The 18,573-nt window shown below is 34.1% G+C and overlaps 1 protein-coding gene across 6 annotated transcripts in view; it reads left to right on the top strand.

Moving 5' to 3' along the window:
* Positions 1-18,573, top strand: part of BOLL (boule RNA binding protein) — a 90,119-nt gene that overhangs the window by 8,588 nt on the left and 62,958 nt on the right. For all 6 annotated transcript variants that reach the window (XR_013519027.1, XM_054257755.2, XM_035305229.3 and 3 more), the window contains exons 4-7: positions 1,088-1,142; positions 2,445-2,520; positions 5,846-5,973; positions 9,976-10,047. Coding sequence is in view for 5 of the 6 variants with exons in the window: in XM_054257755.2 (XP_054113730.1) it covers positions 1,088-1,142; positions 2,445-2,520; positions 5,846-5,973; positions 9,976-10,047 (331 nt within the window). In the remaining variant the exon portion in view is untranslated. The remainder of the gene's footprint in view (positions 1-1,087; positions 1,143-2,444; positions 2,521-5,845; positions 5,974-9,975; positions 10,048-18,573) is intronic.

Genomic DNA, 18,573 nt, shown 5'->3' with positions numbered 1-18,573 from the left:
CAAGGCGGGCAGATCACAAGGTCAGGAGATCAAGACCATCCTGACTAACATAATGAAACTCCATCTCCACTAAAAATACAAAAAAATTGCCAGGTGTGGTGGCATGTGCCTGTAGTCCCAGCTACTCAGGAGACTGAGGCAGGAGAATCGCTTGAACCCAGGAGGCAGAGGTTGCAGTGAGCCAAGATCACTGCTCTCCCTCCTGGACAACAGAGCAAGACCCATGTCAAAAAATAAAAAAGAAAGAAAAAAGAAAAGCATGAAATCTGGGTTTTATGTTAATTGATATTGTCTGGAAAGTATACTAATAATTACATTATCAATTATATGTGTTAATAGTGGTAATCAAATACATTTACAGTCATTCGCCAATATAAGAAATTTTATGTTGAAATTTTTAATTTTTTAAAGTTATTTTTCTACTTTGATTTCTCTTAGCCAAACTTCTGTTAACTTAAAAGGAGATTATTGCTCTGGATTTAAATTTATTGCATCCCAGTTTTGAAGCCACATCATGAATCTCTTGTGCTTTTCTTTTTTTTCTTTTTTTTCTTTTTTTTTGAGATGGAATTTCGCTATTGTTACCCAGGCTGGAGTGCAATGGTGCGATCTCGGCCCACTGCAAACTCCGCCTCCTGGGTTCAGGCAATTCTCCTGCCTCAGGCTCCTGAATAGCTGGGATTACAGGCACGCGCCCACCAGGCCCAGCTAATTTTTTTGCATTTTTAGTAGAGACGGGGTTTCACCATGTTGACCAAGATGGTCTCGATCTCTTGACCTCGTGATCCACCCACCTTGGCCTCCCAAAGTGCTGGGATTACAGGCGTGAGCCACCGCGCCAGAGCTGAAGCTGTTTCAAAGATCTCAGGGGTTTTTTTTTCCTTTTGGTTCCCTGACTCTAAAAGGAGGTGATAGTGTTAAGCTGTGAATGATCCTTCTAAATTCCCACACTGGTGCAGCATAGAAAGATGCTTACTCTGACAATGGCCCACTATTTAAAAACAAATTTTTTTTTAATTTGATATAATTAATATAACATTCCAAGAAAATGATTAATTAGTAATAATTAATAATCCTTGTTATTTAGGTATGGTTTCATCACTTTTGAAACACAAGAAGATGCACAAAAAATTTTACAAGAGGTATGATCTTTTGGTGTATTTAACTTTATTTCTGGAACTTTTTTATTTGAAACTAATCTTTTCATGGGTCAAATACAATAATCAATTGCTTTTTAAAAATTTTGCATCTTAAGATTGGCACTGGTCTCTAGGAAACTTTATCTGCAGAAGAGCAAATTCCAAAATCATTGCAAGTATGGTTGTGAAATTGTAATGCAATGTTTCACTTTATTTGTTTAAACTAAGAACTTGGGAATATGTCTTTTGCCAAGTGTTAATAGCATTTTGAATGTTTAAAAAACACTGTAAGCATGAAATCCAACAGTGAGGTTATCTGAAATGATTTCTCTCCTGTGAAAAACTTTTTATAAACTAAGAATATTCACAGAAAAAAAAGTCTATAACCAGTAATTCAGTATAATAACTTTAAGTTAAGGCAAATATAGCATTTAATTTTTTAAAAAAAAAAAGTAAAATTTGAATTTGAATCATATACAGTCAATTCTTGTTATTTGTGGCAGTTATGTTCTATTCTATAACATTACTAGGAACACTGAATTAGCAAATATTGAACTACTCTTTCTAGGGGAAATACAGGGTAAGGTTCCCAAGAACCTCTGGTCATAATATTGCTGTCAACCAATCAATATATAACCTTGTTTCATGTGTTTTTCCATTTAAAGGCGTCACATATAATAGATTAATGGCTCATTAACATTGAACTCATGGCCAATAGCACTATAATTCATGCTTGAATTAAGCACATCTAATATATATCTCCTCCATAAGGCCTATGACAGTTTTCTTGTGCTAGCCAGCACTTCAGCACCACACATGGGAGCCATTTTAAATAGCAAAATCACCAACAAAAAGCACAAAAATCGAGAAAACATGGCACTAAACAGAAAGCTCTCTCTTAGAGTATGAGCACTGGAACAAGAAGAAAGAACATCGCCTTATTTGACCTCAGCTGAGAGCATGTGCATCAGGCTACTCAAATTTTTCACTACTTTGCACGTCCACTAATAACCTCAAAATTGCCACAAATATTAATTTTAGGGTTACAAATAAATTTTAGCAAATAGACAAATTTACAAATACAGAATTCATGACTAATAAGGATTGACTGTATTACAAATGAGGATTTGCAGTCAGAACCAGATCTATTTCAATCTGAAGACTGCTCTTTCCCACTATTCCTTGCTGCTTTCAAAGAATGTTATAGTCTGAATTTTTGAAATTCTTTCAAACTAGTTTTTCCTTATTGATTTTATAAATAATAGTGCTAAAATAATAAAATAATTTCTTTTTTCTTTATTTTAGGCTGAAAAACTTAATTATAAGGATAAGAAGCTGAATATTGGTCCAGCAATAAGAAAACAACAAGTAGGGATCTCTCGTATGTATTGAGACCTAATGTATTTTTAAATATTTTTGCATGGTTCTTTTTTGAAATATTAGACTTTTTATAGAACTTTATTAAACTATCATGTTTCTTTCATTTAATAACATTATTTTAACAAAGTTGGTGGTGAAATGAATATTTTTTGCCACAAAATAACATATCTCAGTTTTTTTTGGCTGGGGAAAAAAATGTATATACACATTTTTTGTGTATGCTTAAGTATATTTCATATAGTTACAGCATTAAAGGAAAAATCTTTTATGATGAAAATATCATTTAAAATAGCAAAAGTAATTAGAAGTAATTTAATAATTTAGACTTACTAATAAGAAAAATTTTAATCAGAAAGTAATTTAAAATTAATCAGAGTAAAAACATTGAAAGTGAAAGCATAGAACTAATATCAGAAACTTGATGCATGCTATGTACTGTAACCCAGCCAGGTGTGTCATAATTTTCAGGGAGGACAATCCTAGAGCTTTAGGAATTAGCTAAATGATGTATCTACTTTCCTCAAATTTCTCTAATGATTTCAATTCTATTATTTTTTCCTCACTCTATTTATTAGGTTAGCATCTTTATAGTTAACTTTTTACCTTTAATATTTATTAAAATCTTAAACACTGTTTGACTAGAAGGAGAAATGTGATGTAAAATTAGTAACTAACTTATTTTCCCATAGCCAAATCCTAGTGTCTACGGGGATGTTTAAAACATTGCCACAACTACAACAAAAGAGATTAACATATGTTAAGTTTAATTTTGACTTAGTATTTGTTAATTTAGGAGACAAAGTATCTCCAATAAGTTATTACAAAATGAAATGCACTAAATATGGCAGAATGCTGAATATTTTCAGACTACTGTTGTTACTTGCAAAGGTTAAGCTAGAACATACGGTAATGGTCCTTTAGCCCATTATCACCAGCAATCACCACTAAATAGAAATGTTCATAGTATGATTCACCGGTTGCTAAAATAGAAAATAAATCAGCACTATGCTGAATGCTTTCAAATATACAAATAGTTTTTCAAAAACTATTTAGTGCAAGGGTCAGTGTTATGGGTTTTCATTTATTTCATTTAATCTTCATAGAAACCCATGAAGTATTCTATTTTTGTAAATAGAAAATTCAATCTCAAAAAGGTAAAGTCATTGTTTTAAAAATGTTTCTGCTGAAGTACTCCTAAAGGTAAAGGAGAGTTAATCTTGGCATGTTGTGGTTCCTAACCCACTGCAGCATACTAGAATTGCAAATTTTCTCATGGTTTATTTTTAAAATCATGTATAACTTGCATTTGCCTAACGGTGAGTGGTAGCATTAGCCTTCAAATGCAGGACTGTTTGACTCCAAAGTTCTTTTGACTTTTCTCCAAAGAAAAATAGGTATTAAAAGTACATTTACAAATAAGGGATTCTTATCTTAGTTTTTTTCTTACATCTGTCATTTTTTTCCAATCTCCATTACCAACACCCAAGTCCCAACCAACAACTTTGCTTACCTTAATTCCTGGAAAACTATCCTAAGTGGTCTTTCTAAATCCAATCCATCTACCTTCCAATCCATTGTTCACAAGGCAGCCAGAGTGATCTTTCAAAAGTGCACCTCTAATTGTTTGATGCTCAGCTTATTTTGAGGTATTGTTCCCTTTTCTTTCCATGCTTTAGCCATCTAGCCTTCTTTCAGTTTCAGAACATACTATATTCCTGTTCTCGGAATGTAATATTCTGTTTTCTTTACCTAGAATATTCTTTGCCATCCTCTTCATTCTTTAGAGCTTAGCTGAAACATCATTTTATCACAAATGTTCCATATATATTTACATATAGAGAGATTTCACATAGGTTTTATATGTGTAATAATTGGAATGTTCAGTATTGTACTTTATAGTGACTCCTCATGTATTTATCAAAATTGTATATAATTGATTGTGTAATTAACTAATGACTGTCTTTAGTCATTAGTTGTAACTTCTTTGAGGATACAGACCCATGCCATGTCTAATTTTTTAATTTTTTTTGCTGTATCACTAGGTCCCAGTTCATGCCTTGAAATAGTATGGACTGAAAATTTACTTATTTATTTAGCATGGTTCACTGATTATCTTTTGGGGGGAATCCATGGACCTCCTGAATTGTGTATAAAATTGTGTTTGTATATGTATCTGAGTAAAAGGTCCCTGGCTTTCATCGAATATTCAAAAGGATCTAATTAAGAACCATTAAAATAATAACAATACTAGATCAAATACAGTGAAAATATAAAAGCTGAGGAGCAATAGTATTACAATGTGGTAGGCTGGTGCTATTTAACGTGTGGTTTGCAGACAGTGTCAGTTCATTGGAAGCTGTCAAAATGCAAATTCTTAGGCCCTGTCCCAGATTTACTGATTCAAAATCTCTTAAGGTAAGTCCCTGGAATTTGTATTTTAATAAGCAATGTAGGTGATTTTAATTTATGTGAAATTTTGAGAAGCACTGGTGAAAGAAGCATTGTCAGTTTCACTAATTTGTATAACCTTGCTGGTTAAGACCCTAATCTAATTTGACTAATTTAACTTTTAAAGTCTCCTCCATGACAAAAAGTATATATGTTTATTATTTATTATTTTTTGGTTTGGTGGAGGTGGTTATATAACTTAGCCTGGAAAAAGAGATGAAGACCCCAGACTAGCCACATGCAGACTAGCTGTCATGTTTGCAACAGCAGCCATTGTAGCAACAGGAGAGTAGATAGAAAATATATCATAGAAAAGAAAGATAAAAGAGAGCCATAGCATGAATGAATGTTTGCTGGTAGGATAGCCAAAGAATTAGTAGGGTGGAACCAAAATGTCTTCAGGAAAGTAGAATCTTCTCCAACTTTACTGCCTCCATCATCTTTGGACTTTCAGAAATAAAAGGTCTAGCCAAACCTGAGGAACTTGAGTACAGTGTATGTAGTCTTCAAGTAACTTTAAATTATACATAATTTATGTTTGTACAAATAATTACCTTGCTGATGATAATCTAAATTGTTAAGCTCTGTGTAACATTATACTGGTGTTGGAATCTGAACTGATAAATTTTTAGTATTTGTTAGTATTATTCATCTTTTCTTTTAATCACCTTAAACTAAAAGCTTTAAAGTATTGAGTTTAAAAATACGTGCTTCAAAGATACTTTGACGTAAGGAATTTTTTTTAAATACCTGTGTCATCCAATTTTTACTATGGCCACATAGGTTTATTAAGATAAATATTTTTATGATGGGTTTAGAAACTAGTTTTAACAGTTAAATTGGACATTTTAATTATTATTATTTAATCTTTGCTCTAGGTTCTAGTATAATGCCAGCAGCTGGAACGATGTATCTAACAACTTCAACTGGGTATCCTTATACTTATCATAATGGTGTTGCTTATTTTCATACTCCAGAGGTAACTTCTGTCCCACCACCTTGGCCTGTAAGTAATTTCATTTAAAAAGGATTTCCATCTATTACTGCCAATTTTTTAATGTTTGCTTTATTTCTGAAATATTTCAACAACAGATAATTACATATATATAACACACATCTCTACAAACAAAATTTAATAGACATCAACATTTTGCCATATTTACTCAAGTTCTTAAAATGGGAAATAAAGTAAGACAGCTTCAGGCCAGTTCTCCTTAACCCCACCTCCTTACCCTCTTTCCCTCTTCAGAAGTAAGCAGAATATCTTTCCTATTCATTTTAGATATTTTTATTATAAATATATGTATTCATAAATGAAATATAGTATTGCTTTGTGGTTTTTAAATATTGTACAAATAATCTGGTTTTTATACTCAGCATATTTTTTAGTAAACCATGTTTATCTCTTTTTAGATTGTGTCATGTTGATCCTTATATATCTAATTGACCTTTTTAAATATTTTATAACATTCCACTGTATGAGTAGATTACAATTTTTTATATTCTTCTATTGATGGACATTTTAAGTTTTTTCTACAAACAAGGCTACATTGAATATCCAGATCTCATATGTATTATGTGAGAGTTTTTCTAGAGCAGTGATTTTTCTAAGCTTTTGCTTATTATATAAATTCTCTTATATAAATTTTTTGAAATAGTATGAGTACACTCACTCATGTTTAAGTTGCTATCTGGAATTTATTGTAGTTTAAATAGTTTATGAATATTGTATATTATGGATTTATATATTTTCATTAAAACTTTGTATCTGTAAATTTAGCTTATTTTAATAGTGGAAAGTATCTGCTTTATAACTCAGTTAACAAAACCAGTCAACCAAATAAAACTACTGAATAAAACTTTCTATTAGAAAATTCTAACTTTATTTTTAAACTCAAATAAATGAACTAATATATATCCATGTGATCTTCAACTAATTTAAGTTTGTTCCCTAGATAAAATAGTATCATCTCTCCTTTAATATTTCTTATGCAAACTCTTTCTGCTTTGCCATCTCTCATTTCTCAGGGTATTGCCCTCTTGAGTTGGGTGCCTGTTTGATGCCCTGTTGTTATTATATAATAGCATTATAGCAAGATCCAGAAGTGAGAAATATGCCTTTCTTTAGGGAAGCAAAAGAGTGATGGTGAAGGTGGAGTTTTTAAAAGAAGAATCCATGTTACACAGACACAATCATGGGTGGATCACATCAGAAAGGAGTACATATGAAGTTTAGAATCTGAAAATTGGTACTCTTAAAGTTATTCATGTCCATGTATTACTGGAAAAATTTTTGTGCTTCCCTAATGTACCTTGGTCTAGGCAAGGATATACACATAGGATTTCACATTCATGAAGTATGCACATCTTTGACTAGATGTTGCCAAACAGCTTTTGAAAGCTATTTGAAATCCTAGCCAACAGTTTATGACAGCCCCAATTTTTCCATAAGCTGCCAACCCTTAAAATTACCAGATTTTTACATTTATACCAATATTATTTTATGCAGTGGCATTTTGTTTTATTTTTATTTGTCTAACTTCTAGTAATATTGAATATATTTTTGTATATTTATGGTCATTCCACTTTCTTCTGTGAGCTGCCTGTTCATATCCATTGTCCATTTTTCTTTTGGGGTGATTTGTTTTTAATCTTGAGTTTATTACATGAATTTTGTGGGTTGTCAATATCTTCTTCCAGTTTGTGGCTTGTCCATTAACTCTTTTTTTTTCTCATAAAAAATTATTGGTTTTTTGCTCTTTGTTACAAGACTTTTTTCTTCTTGTTTTTATTTTTTACTACAAGAATATAGCTATTCTATTTTTTATTTTTAATTCTATATTATTGCCACTTTTCACTGCCAGATCTTAAATCTTGAATTTACGTATTAACTAATTCATCTGTTTCCTACTATTTTGAAATTAATCCTCTGCCAAATACTAAGTTTCCATGTGTATGGGTCTTTTTCCTGCTATTTTGTTCCATTGGGATATTTGTTTGCCTTGCCCAATTCTAATTATTTTGACTTTATAATGAGTCTTGAAATCTTAAAGGACTTTGTTCTTCTTCAGGATTCTCTCATCTATCCTTATGTCTTTGCTTTTATAAGTACACATTTTATAATTCAGCTTGTTTAGTTATGTGAAAAGCCCTTTTTTTATTAGAATTACATTAAATAGTGTGGATAACTTAGGACATTTCAGTATTTTAAAATATTGACTCTTTATATCCCTGAACATGACACATCTCTCCATTTATTTGTCTTCTTTTACTTCTATTCATAAAAAACATTTTCTTTCTCCATGAAAAAGCTTGACACATCTTTTTTTGAATTTATTCTTAGTGCACTATAGTTTTGTTGCTTTCATGAAAGCTGTTTTTTAAATCATGTTTTCTAATAGATTATAGCTGATGTATAGCAATGCTCTTGATTTTTCAATATTGATATTGTATCAGCAACCCTGCCAAACTCTCATTTATAATTTATTTATGATTCGGTATACTTCTAATTCTTTCTCTTCTTTTTTTCCTGGAGTTTTTTGCACTGATAGTGTCTCTGCTATAGTATTGATAGAGTGAAAACATCATGACCTTGTTCTTGAAAAAGGAAGCAAGTTCAGTGATTCACCATTAAGCTTTACATGTGTGCATATACATATACATACATATGATAAATTTATAAGTGAAAAATCTATGTATATATACATATAAATACATACATATGCATATATATATGTATACACACACAAACATACAGAAAAAGACACACACACACACGCATACTTTGTAGGTTCTGGAAGATACTCTTAACCAGAATTTCTCAATCTCAGCACTGTTGACATTGTGAGCCAGATGATTTCTTGGTTGAGGAACTGTCCTGTGCACTGTAGAATGTTTAGAAGTATCCCTAGGCTCCTCATAGTTATGACAATCAAAAATGTCTCCCAACATTGCCAGATGTTCCCTAGAGGACAAAATCATTCATGGTTGAGAGTTACTGCCCTAAATAAATTAAGGAAGCTACTTTCTACTATTTTTTAAGAGTTTTTAATCATAAAAAGGTATGGAATTTTAACAAATACATTTTCTGTCTCTGCTGAAATTATAATTTTTCTCCTTTAATCTATTAATATAGCAAATTACATTATTATTTTCTAATGTTAATCTGTGATACAGTTTTATTAGCATACCATAGTGTGTGAATTGTACAAAACTATGATACTTTTCTTCAGTCTTCGGGGTCTGAAGCTTAAAACAATACAAGTTAGATCCCACATTAGAGACTGAACTTTAATTGCTGTATTAGAGCCAGTTTTACTATCTTGCAATACAACTTGCCTATTTTATTAATGATCTGGTTTTAAATAATCTGTTTTGGGGCTTAAAAGAGTAAGCCCAAAAAGTGAAAGATCACTTTGAATAATCAAGTGTTACCTGTACTTTTTTCAGACATAGATTTTTCACTTATTCGTTTATCAACCTATTAACTCATTTAAATGTCAAATTATTAAAATAAAAATAAAATGTCTTTGCTTTAATTATATGTGTAACAAAGGAATAGAACATTGATTATTTGTAACTAGTGGGAAAATTAGTTACGACTATTCATTCAGTTCTAAATGATATTACATACATTAACTGTTTACTGCTGGTCCCCACAATGGAAACAGGCAGTGTCAGCCTAAGTGTTGCTGTCATTTTCCTCTAAGTATTCTCTTAGAACTATATTTTCATAATCTTTGGAGGAAAAAGTTGGAAAAGCAACTTTTCTGGTGGTTGTTTTAGCATTACTATGGAAATTAAACCAAATGGAAGTAAGGATACTGTGATGATTTTAATAAAGAGACTTAGTAGAGTTGGTAATAATAACAATAAGAGGTAGAAAAATAACATTTGTAATCATAAACCAGAAGTTGACTGGGTTTAGGAAATAATTTGAGATAAATTTTATTGTGAGCTATTTTAAAGTTTTCTGCCTAATTTTTCTATTTTTTCCATCTTCTCATAGTCACGTTCTATATGCAGCTCCCCTGTGATGGTAGCTCAGCCCATTTATCAGCAACCTGCATATCACTACCAGGTAAACACAAATTACAATTAAAATTCTCTCTGAAACTTTCAGTCCTCTCTTAGGTAACTTTCATTTATTTCTCATGCAACTATTCTACTAATTACAAAGAGCTCATTAGAGAAATGTGAATCAAAACCACCATGAGATACCATCTCACACCAGTCAGAATGGCTATTATTAAAAAGTCAAGAAATAACAGATGTTGGTGAGGTTACAGAGAACAGGAACACTTATACACTGTTTGTTGGAATGTAAATTAGCTCAACCATTGTGGAAGGAAGTATGGAGATTCCTCAAAGAACTAAAAGCAGAACTACCACTCAACCCATTACTGGGTATATACCCAAAGGAATATAAATCATTCTACCATAAAGACACATGCATGCAAATGTTCATTGCAGCACTATTCACAATAGCAAAGACATGGAATCAACCTAAATGCCCATCAATGGGTATATACCCAAAGGAATATAAATCATTCTACCATAAAGACACATGCATGCAAATGTTCATTGCAGCACTATTCACAATAGCAAAGACATGGAATCAACCTAAATGCCCATCAATGACAGATGAATAAAGAAAATGTGGTACATATACACCAAGGAATACTATGCAGCCATAAAAAAGAATGAGATCATATCTTTTGCAGGGACATGGATGGAGCTGGAGGCTACCCTTAGCAAACTAACAGAGGAACAGAAAAACAAATAACACATGTTCTCACTTGTAAGTGTGAGCTAAGTGATGAGACCTCATAAATACAAAGAAGAGAATAGTAGACATGGGGGTCTACTTGAGGGTGGAAGGTGGGAAGAGGGAGAAGAGCAGAAAAGATAACTATTGGGTACTAGGCTTAATACCTGAGTTATGAAATAATTTGTGCAACAAACCCCTGTGACATCAGTTTACCTATGTAACAAATCTTCACATGTATCCTGAACCTAAAATAAAAGTTTTTAAAATAAATAAAATAAAATAAATGATTAGTTAGAAAACAAAAAATGAAAAAGAGATAGTTAATCCTTGGTAGTGTTTTTTCTTTTTTAAATTTTTTTCATTGACAAATGATAAGTAACCTATTCTTGGTGTGCTATAGCTGGAACCTGAGCAACGCCATTTTATAGAAGACAAAAGCTGTTTTCCAAAAATAAGTTACCCCATTCTCCTCACAATGACTGCTAACCTCGGCTTCTGTAAATAAAACTGCTAGTTTACTTTGCAGAATGCAAAGAGGTAAAGCTGCTTACCTTCTCTTATCAGTAACTGCCAGAGTTGCTAGCCTTTGCTTACTGGTAATAACCAGAATAAGCAGCCCAAGATAATTCCATCCTGGCTCCTGCAACTTGTAATAAGTAGCTAAGATCTGTGATTCCCACTCTACCCAGATAATGTATAAACTAATGTTTACCTTGACTTCTGTAAACCACTTAAGTAACAATCGGAATGACAAAAGTCCCCTGGCCCTTGGAATGTCCGGAGCGCCGCCCCCCAAACCCTCGTCTCGGCCCAAGAGGTGATTTACAAAATCCACTAGCCCTCGAAATGTCTGAAGCCTTTCATCTCCATCCCCGCTCCTCACCCCCACTCCCAAGGTGGTTTTACAGGTATTAAAGAGTCTTGTCACCCTCCATTTGGGGCCACGGGTTGGAGAGACGTGAGTCCTCCGTGGTCGCCGGCAATAAACCCTGCAATTTGGCATACTTTTGTCTTGCTGTTGACTTTCTATGCTCTGTTCAGTATAACATTGGGGTACATGGTGATGTTTTGATACATATAACATGGTGATCAAATGAGAGTAATTAGCATATCCATCATCTCAAACATTTATCATTTCTTTCTGTTGGAAACATTCAGTAGCCTCCTTCTAGCTGTTTGAAACTATGTATTATTGTTAACCAGAATCATCCCATAGTGGTATAGAACACTAGAACTTATTCCTCCTATCTAGCTGTAATTTGGGGACTTTTTTGTGGGGGTTTTCTTTGTATTTTTTTTTATTATTTCCATAGGTTTGTGGGGATTTGGTTCTTCAGTGGTGATTTGTGAGATTTTGGTGCAACCATCACCCATGCAGTATACACTGAACACAGTTGGTAGTCTTTCATCCCTCACTCCCTTTCAACCCCTTCCCACCCCTTCCCTCTAAGTCCCAAAAGTCCATTGTATCATTCTTATGTCTTTGTATCCTCATAGCTTAGCTCCCACTTATAAGTGAGAATATAGAATGTTTGGTTTTCCATTCCTGAAGTAGCTGTAATTTTGTATCCTCTCACAAACCTCTCCCTATTTTTCCTTTCCCTCTATCCTTCTCAGCCCCTAGTATTCTTTTTACTTGTATGAGATCAACTTATGTTTTTTTTCGTAGCACATGGTACTCTTTATTGTGATGCTCAGTGGAAAACATCTGTACACCAGCTTACTGCAGTGATGATAGTTGCAACGCATGCTAAGGCACTTATATTACATAAAAAAGGGATTAGGGTGGGAGTTACATTCATTTGTTTGTGACAGAAATGGGACCTGAATTCAGAGCTTTGCAGGCATATGCAGCTTTTACATCACTTCATTATTTGAGAGTTTGTTTCCTTTAACAACAATAACAACAAAAATGCCTTCTTGCCATACGTAAGTCTCAATGCAGCATATGCAAAAATAGGAATACAAGTAAATTCGGCAACCAGTATAGACCAGAGGACAAGCTACTCTCTTCTAAACATGGCTCAAACAGCAGTGAAAAAGACTTGGAAATTTATCATTTATTACAAGAAAATCGGGGGGAAGAAACCTTTTCTTTTTTGTAGATATCTGTGCAGGTGGCAGATTTTTTAGATCAGTGTTTTTTAGCTTCCGATATGAGTGAGAGCATGTGGTATTTAACTTTCTGTTCCTGGCTTATTTCGCTTAACATAATGACCTCCAGTTCCATCTATATTGCCATGACTGATAGGATTTTATTCTTTTTTATAACCAAATAGTATTCCATCACATATATATATATATATATACATACCACATTTTCTGTATTCGTCTGTTGTTGGACACTTATGTTGATTCCATATCTTGGCTATAGTGAATAATGCTGTAATAAACATGGGGGTGCTGATGTATCTCTGATATAATGATTTCCTTTTTTCTGAATACATTCCCAGTAGTTCTATTTGTAGTTTTTTCAAGGACCTCCATACTATTCTCCACAGTGGTTGTACTAATTTGCATTCCCACTAACAGGGTAAAAGAGTTCCCTTTTCTCTACATCCTCACCAGCATTTATTATTTTTGTCGTTTTGATAACCATCCTAACTGAGATGAGAAAATACCTCTTTGTGGTTTTGATTTAGTTTCCTGTTAATTAGTGATGTTGAGCTTTTTTTCATATATTTGTTAACCATTTCTTGCCTTTTGTGAAATGTCTGTTCAGATCATTTGCCCATTTTTAATCAGTTTATTTTTTGTTTGTTTGTTTTGCTGTTGAGATGTCTCAGTTCCTTGTACATTTTGGATATTAATTCTGTGTCAGATAAGTAGTTTACAGATGTTTTCTCCCATTCAACATGATGTCTCTTCACTCTGTTGATTGTTTTCTTCACTCTGCAGGAGATTTTTAGTTTAATGTAATCAAACTAATGGAATGAATTAGGGAGAATTCTCTCTGCTTCAATTTTTTGTAATAGTTTGTGAAGACCTGGTATTCTTATCTAAAGGTTTGGTGGAATTCAGCCATGTAGGTCTGGACTTTACTTTGTTGGGAGACATTGTAATTACTGATTCAATTTTGTTACTTGTTATTTGTTTCTTAAGGTTTTCAATTTCTTCTTGGTTCAGTCTTGGTAGATTGTATATGGTCAGGAATTTATCTATTTCCTCTAGGTTTTCTAATTTATTAGCATGTAGTTGTTCATAGTAGTCTCTAATGATCCTTTGTATTTCTGTGGTATCCATTGTGATGTCTTTTTCATTGCTTATTTCATTTATTTGAGTCTTCTTTCTTTTTTTCTAAGGCTAGCCAATGGTTTGTCGGTTTTGTTTTTCTTTTTAAAAATCAACCTTCTGTTTTATTAATATTTTGTATTGTTTTATAGTTGTATAAATATATTGTATTGTTTATTTCTGCTCTGATTGTTAACATTTCTTTTCTTCTACTAATTTTGGGTTTAGTTTGTTCTTGCTTTTCTAATTCCTAGAGGTACATTGTAAGGGTGTTTGTTTGAAATATTTCTAGTTTTTTTGATGTAAGCATTCATTGCTATAAATTTGCCTCTTAATACTGCTATTGTTATGTCCCATAAGTTTTGGTATATTGTGTTTCTATTTTCATTCTTAATTTCTTCCTTCACCCACTGATCATTCAGCAGTATGTTGCTTAATTTCCATAGCTTTGTATACTTTTTCTTGCTATTGATGTCTTGTTTTATTTCATTTTGGTCAGTTAAGGTACTTGATATGATTTCAGTTTTTTAAATTTCTTGAGATTTGTTTTGTTTCCTAAAATATTGTCATTCTGGAGAATGTTTCATGTGCTGATGTTATTTTGCAGATGTTCAGTGACATTCTCTAAATGGCTGTTAGGTCTGTTTGGTCTATGGTGCAGCTTAAATCCAAGTTTCTTTGTTTGTTTTCTGTTTGTTTGTTTGTTTGTTTGTTTGTTTGTTTGTTTGTTTTGAGATGGAGTCTCACTCTGTCACCCTGGCTGTAGTGCAATGGCGAAATATAGGCTCACTGCAACCTCCACCTTCTGAGTTCAAGCGATTCTCCTGCCTCAGCCTCCAGAGTAGCTAGGATTACAGGCACACACCACCATGCCTGACTAATTTTTATATATTTAGTAGAGATGGGGTTTCACCATGTTGGTTAGGCTGGCTAATCTGAAATTCCTGAACTTGTGATCTACCCATTTCAGCCTCAGCCTTCCAAAGTGCTGGGACAGGCATGAGCCACAGTGTCTGACCTGTTTATTTTCTTTCTATGTGATCTATACAGTGCTAAGAGTAGAATATTGAAGTCCCCAACTACAATTTTATGGGGGTCTCTCCCTCTCTCTTTAGGTCAAATAAGACTTGCATTATATTATTTGGGTGCTTTGGTGTTGGGTTTATATATATTTACAATTGTTATATTTTCTTGCTAAATTGATCCCTTTATTAAATGTTCTTCTTTGTCTCTTTTTAAAACTGTTAACTTGAAGTTGGTTTTGTTTGATATAAGTATAGCTACTCTTGCCCGCTTTGGTTCCCATTTGCATGGAACATGTTTTTCCATACCTTCACTTTCAGTCTATGTGTGTCTTTACAGTTAAGGTGAGTTGCTTTTAGGTAGCATATAATTGGGTCTCTCTTTTTTTATCTATTCAGCCAGTGTCTATCTTTTAAATGGAGAATTTAACCCATTTACATTCATGGTTATTACTGATAGGTGAGGACTTACTCCTGTCATTTTTTTTATTGTTTTCTGGGGTTTTTTTGCATATCTTTTGTTCCTTATTCTCTCGCTTATTGGTGATTTTTGGCAGCTGGGTTCTCTGCAGTAATAAGATTTGATTCTTTTCTCTTTCTCCTTTGTGTAATGGCTCTCCCAGTGAATTTTATAATTTTACATGTTTCATGATGGTGGTTATCATCTTTTCACTTCCTGATATAAGACTCCCTTGAGTATTTTCTTGTAAGGCCATTCTAGTGGTGATAAAGTCTCTTCAGTTTTTGCTTGTCTATGAAAGAGCTGGGTTTTTTAGAGACAGAGTATAATGGCAAGCTCATAGCTCACTGCAGCATCAAACTTTTGAGCTCAAGAAATCCCTCCCACCTTAGCCTGCCACATAGCTGAGACTACAGGCATGTGCCATGCCTGGCTAATTTTTTTTTTAAGAGATAGGATCTTGCTATGTTGCCCAGGCTGGTCTCAAATTCCTGGGCTCAAGCATCTTCCTGCCTCAGTCTCCCAAAGCACAGGAACTACAGATGTGAGCCACCACACCTGGACTTGTCAAAGACTTTGTTTCTCCTTCATTTCTGAAGGATAGCTTTACTGAGTACAGTATTCTTGGCTGGGAGGTTTTTTCCTTGGGTTTTTTGAATATATCATCCCATTCTCCCCTGGCCTGTAAGATTTCTGCTAAGAAATCTGCTGTTAGTATAACAGGGATTTCTTTTTTTTTTTTTTTTTTTTTTCTGAGAGAAGGAGAGGGAAAAAAAGGAGTGAAGGAGAGGAAGAAAGAGGAAGAAAAAGAGGGAGAGAGAATGGAAATGTTGCTTTATTCTAAAAAAATGGGTATTAATAATGGACAATCAATATTTCATTTAAACCTATGAGTAGGTGTGATGTGATATTGACAAGAATGTATATTTTGTGTATTTAAAGTGGAGAGCTCTATAAATATTTATTAAGTAGGATATCCTTATTAATTTTCTGTCTCATTGAGTCTAAGTCTCTATGTATCTGGGTGTTAGGATCATTAGCTCTTATTGTTGCATTGATCCTTTTACCACTATATCTTTGTTGCTTTAAAATCTATTTTATCAGATACAAGAATTGTAACTCCTGCTTTTTATTTATTTATTTATTTATTTTTGCTCTCCATTTAGTTGGTAAATCTTTCTCCATCCCTTTGTTTTGAGACTTTGTGTATCCTTGCATGTGTAATGGGTCTGGATGTAGCATACCATTGGGTTATGGCTGTGTCTTTTGATTGGGGGATTTAGTTGATTTAAATTTAGGATTATTGCCATTTGATGTTAACTGGCTGTTTTATCCATTCGTTGATGTAAATTCTTCTTTATGTTGATGCTCTTTACTTTTTGGTATATTTTTAGAAAGTCTAATACTGGTTGTTTCTTTCTATGTGTAATGCTTCTTTCAGAAGCTCTTGTAAAGCAGGCCTGGTGGTAATAAAATCTCTGAGTACTTGCTTGTTCATAAAAGATTTTATTTTTCCTTCAGTTGTGAAGCTTAGTTTGGCTGGATATGAAATTCTGGGCTGAAAGTTCTGTTCTTTAAGGATGTTGAATATTGGCCCCCACTCTCTTCTGGCTTGTAGAGTTTCTACTGAGAGATCTGCTGTAAGTCTGATAGGCTTCCCTTTGTGGGTAACCTGACCTTTCTCTCTGGCTGCCCTTAGTATTTTCTCCTTCGTTTCAACCCTGGTGAATCTAACGATTATGTGCCTTGGGGTTGCTCTTCTTGAGGAATATCTTTGTGGTGTTCTCTGTATTACCTGGGGTAATACAGGTTCTCTGTATTGTCCTGCTTTGCTAGGTTAGGAAAATTTTCCTAAGTAATATCCTGAAGAATATTTTCCAGCTTGGATTCATTCTCTCCGTCGCATTCAGGTACACCTATCAAACGTAAATTTGGTCTTTTCACATAGTCCCATGTTTCTTGGAGACTTTGCTCATTCCTTTTTTTCCTTTTTTCTCTAATCTTGTCTTCTCGTTTTATTTCATTAAGTTGGACTTCGACCTTGGATATCCTTTCTTCTACTTGAACAATTCAAGTGTTTAAACCTGTGCATACTTCTCGGAGTTCCCGTATTGTATTCTTCAGTTCCATTAATTCACTTATATTCCTCTCCAAGTTGTCTATTCTCATTAGGATTTCGTGAAACCTTTTTTCAAAGGCCTTAGTTTCTTTACATTGGGCTACAACATGTTCTTTTAACTCACAGAAGTTTCTTATTATCCATCTTCTGAAGCCTGATTCTGTTAATGGGATGCACTCATTCTCCATCAAGCCTTGTTCCCTTGTTGATGAGGAACTGTGATCCTCTTTAGAGGGAGAGGCATTCTGATTTTGAGTATTCTCAGCCTTTTTACGGTGGTTTCTTCCCATCATTGTAAATGTATCCACCTGTCGTCTTTGTAATTACCAACTTTCAAATTAGGTCTCTGAGTGGACGTCCAAGTTGTTAATTCCCGGGGCTGAAATATGAGCAACCCACTGTGCTGGCCAAAATAGCGGCATTAAGACTGATGGTGCTTTTCTGCCCGGGAATCTCCAGTCTGGCTTCCTTCTTGAGTCCATAATAGGTGACTCTGCCTTCCCGGAGCTCCAAACATCAGTCAGAAGGGGAACCAGTCCCGTTTACTCTGCACCAAGAGCTGCAACGCTGAGGTGCCGGCAAAACTGCTGCGCCGGCCACAAGAGACGCGCTGGTGACCCGTGCGGCTCCTCCACTGGGAATCTTCTGCTCTGTGAGCAACAAAAATTTGTCTGAAAGTGTGGCGTCCTCTCATTCTCTGCGCTTTCACTGGGAGCTGCAATCCTGAGATGTTAGTGATCAGCCATCTTGGATCGTTCAGGGATTTCTTTAATTGTGACTTGACACTTTTTTCTTGCTGCTTTTAAAATTCTTCTTTTTAATGGCCGGGTGCGGTGGCTCATGCCTATAATCCCAGCAGTTTGGGAGGCCAAGGCGGGTGGATCATGAGGTCAAGAGATCGAGACCATCCTGGTCAACAAGGTGAAACCCATCTCTACTAAAAATACAAGAATTAGCTGGGCATGGTGGTGCACGCCTGTAGTCCCAGCTACTCAGGAGGCTGA

Source organism: Callithrix jacchus, chromosome 6, assembly GCF_049354715.1.
Source record: "Callithrix jacchus isolate 240 chromosome 6, calJac240_pri, whole genome shotgun sequence".
NCBI classification, from domain to species: Eukaryota; Metazoa; Chordata; class Mammalia; order Primates; family Cebidae; genus Callithrix; species Callithrix jacchus.
The sequence above is the reverse complement of the archived record's forward strand: the minus strand, read 5'-3'. Positions and strand labels throughout refer to the sequence as shown.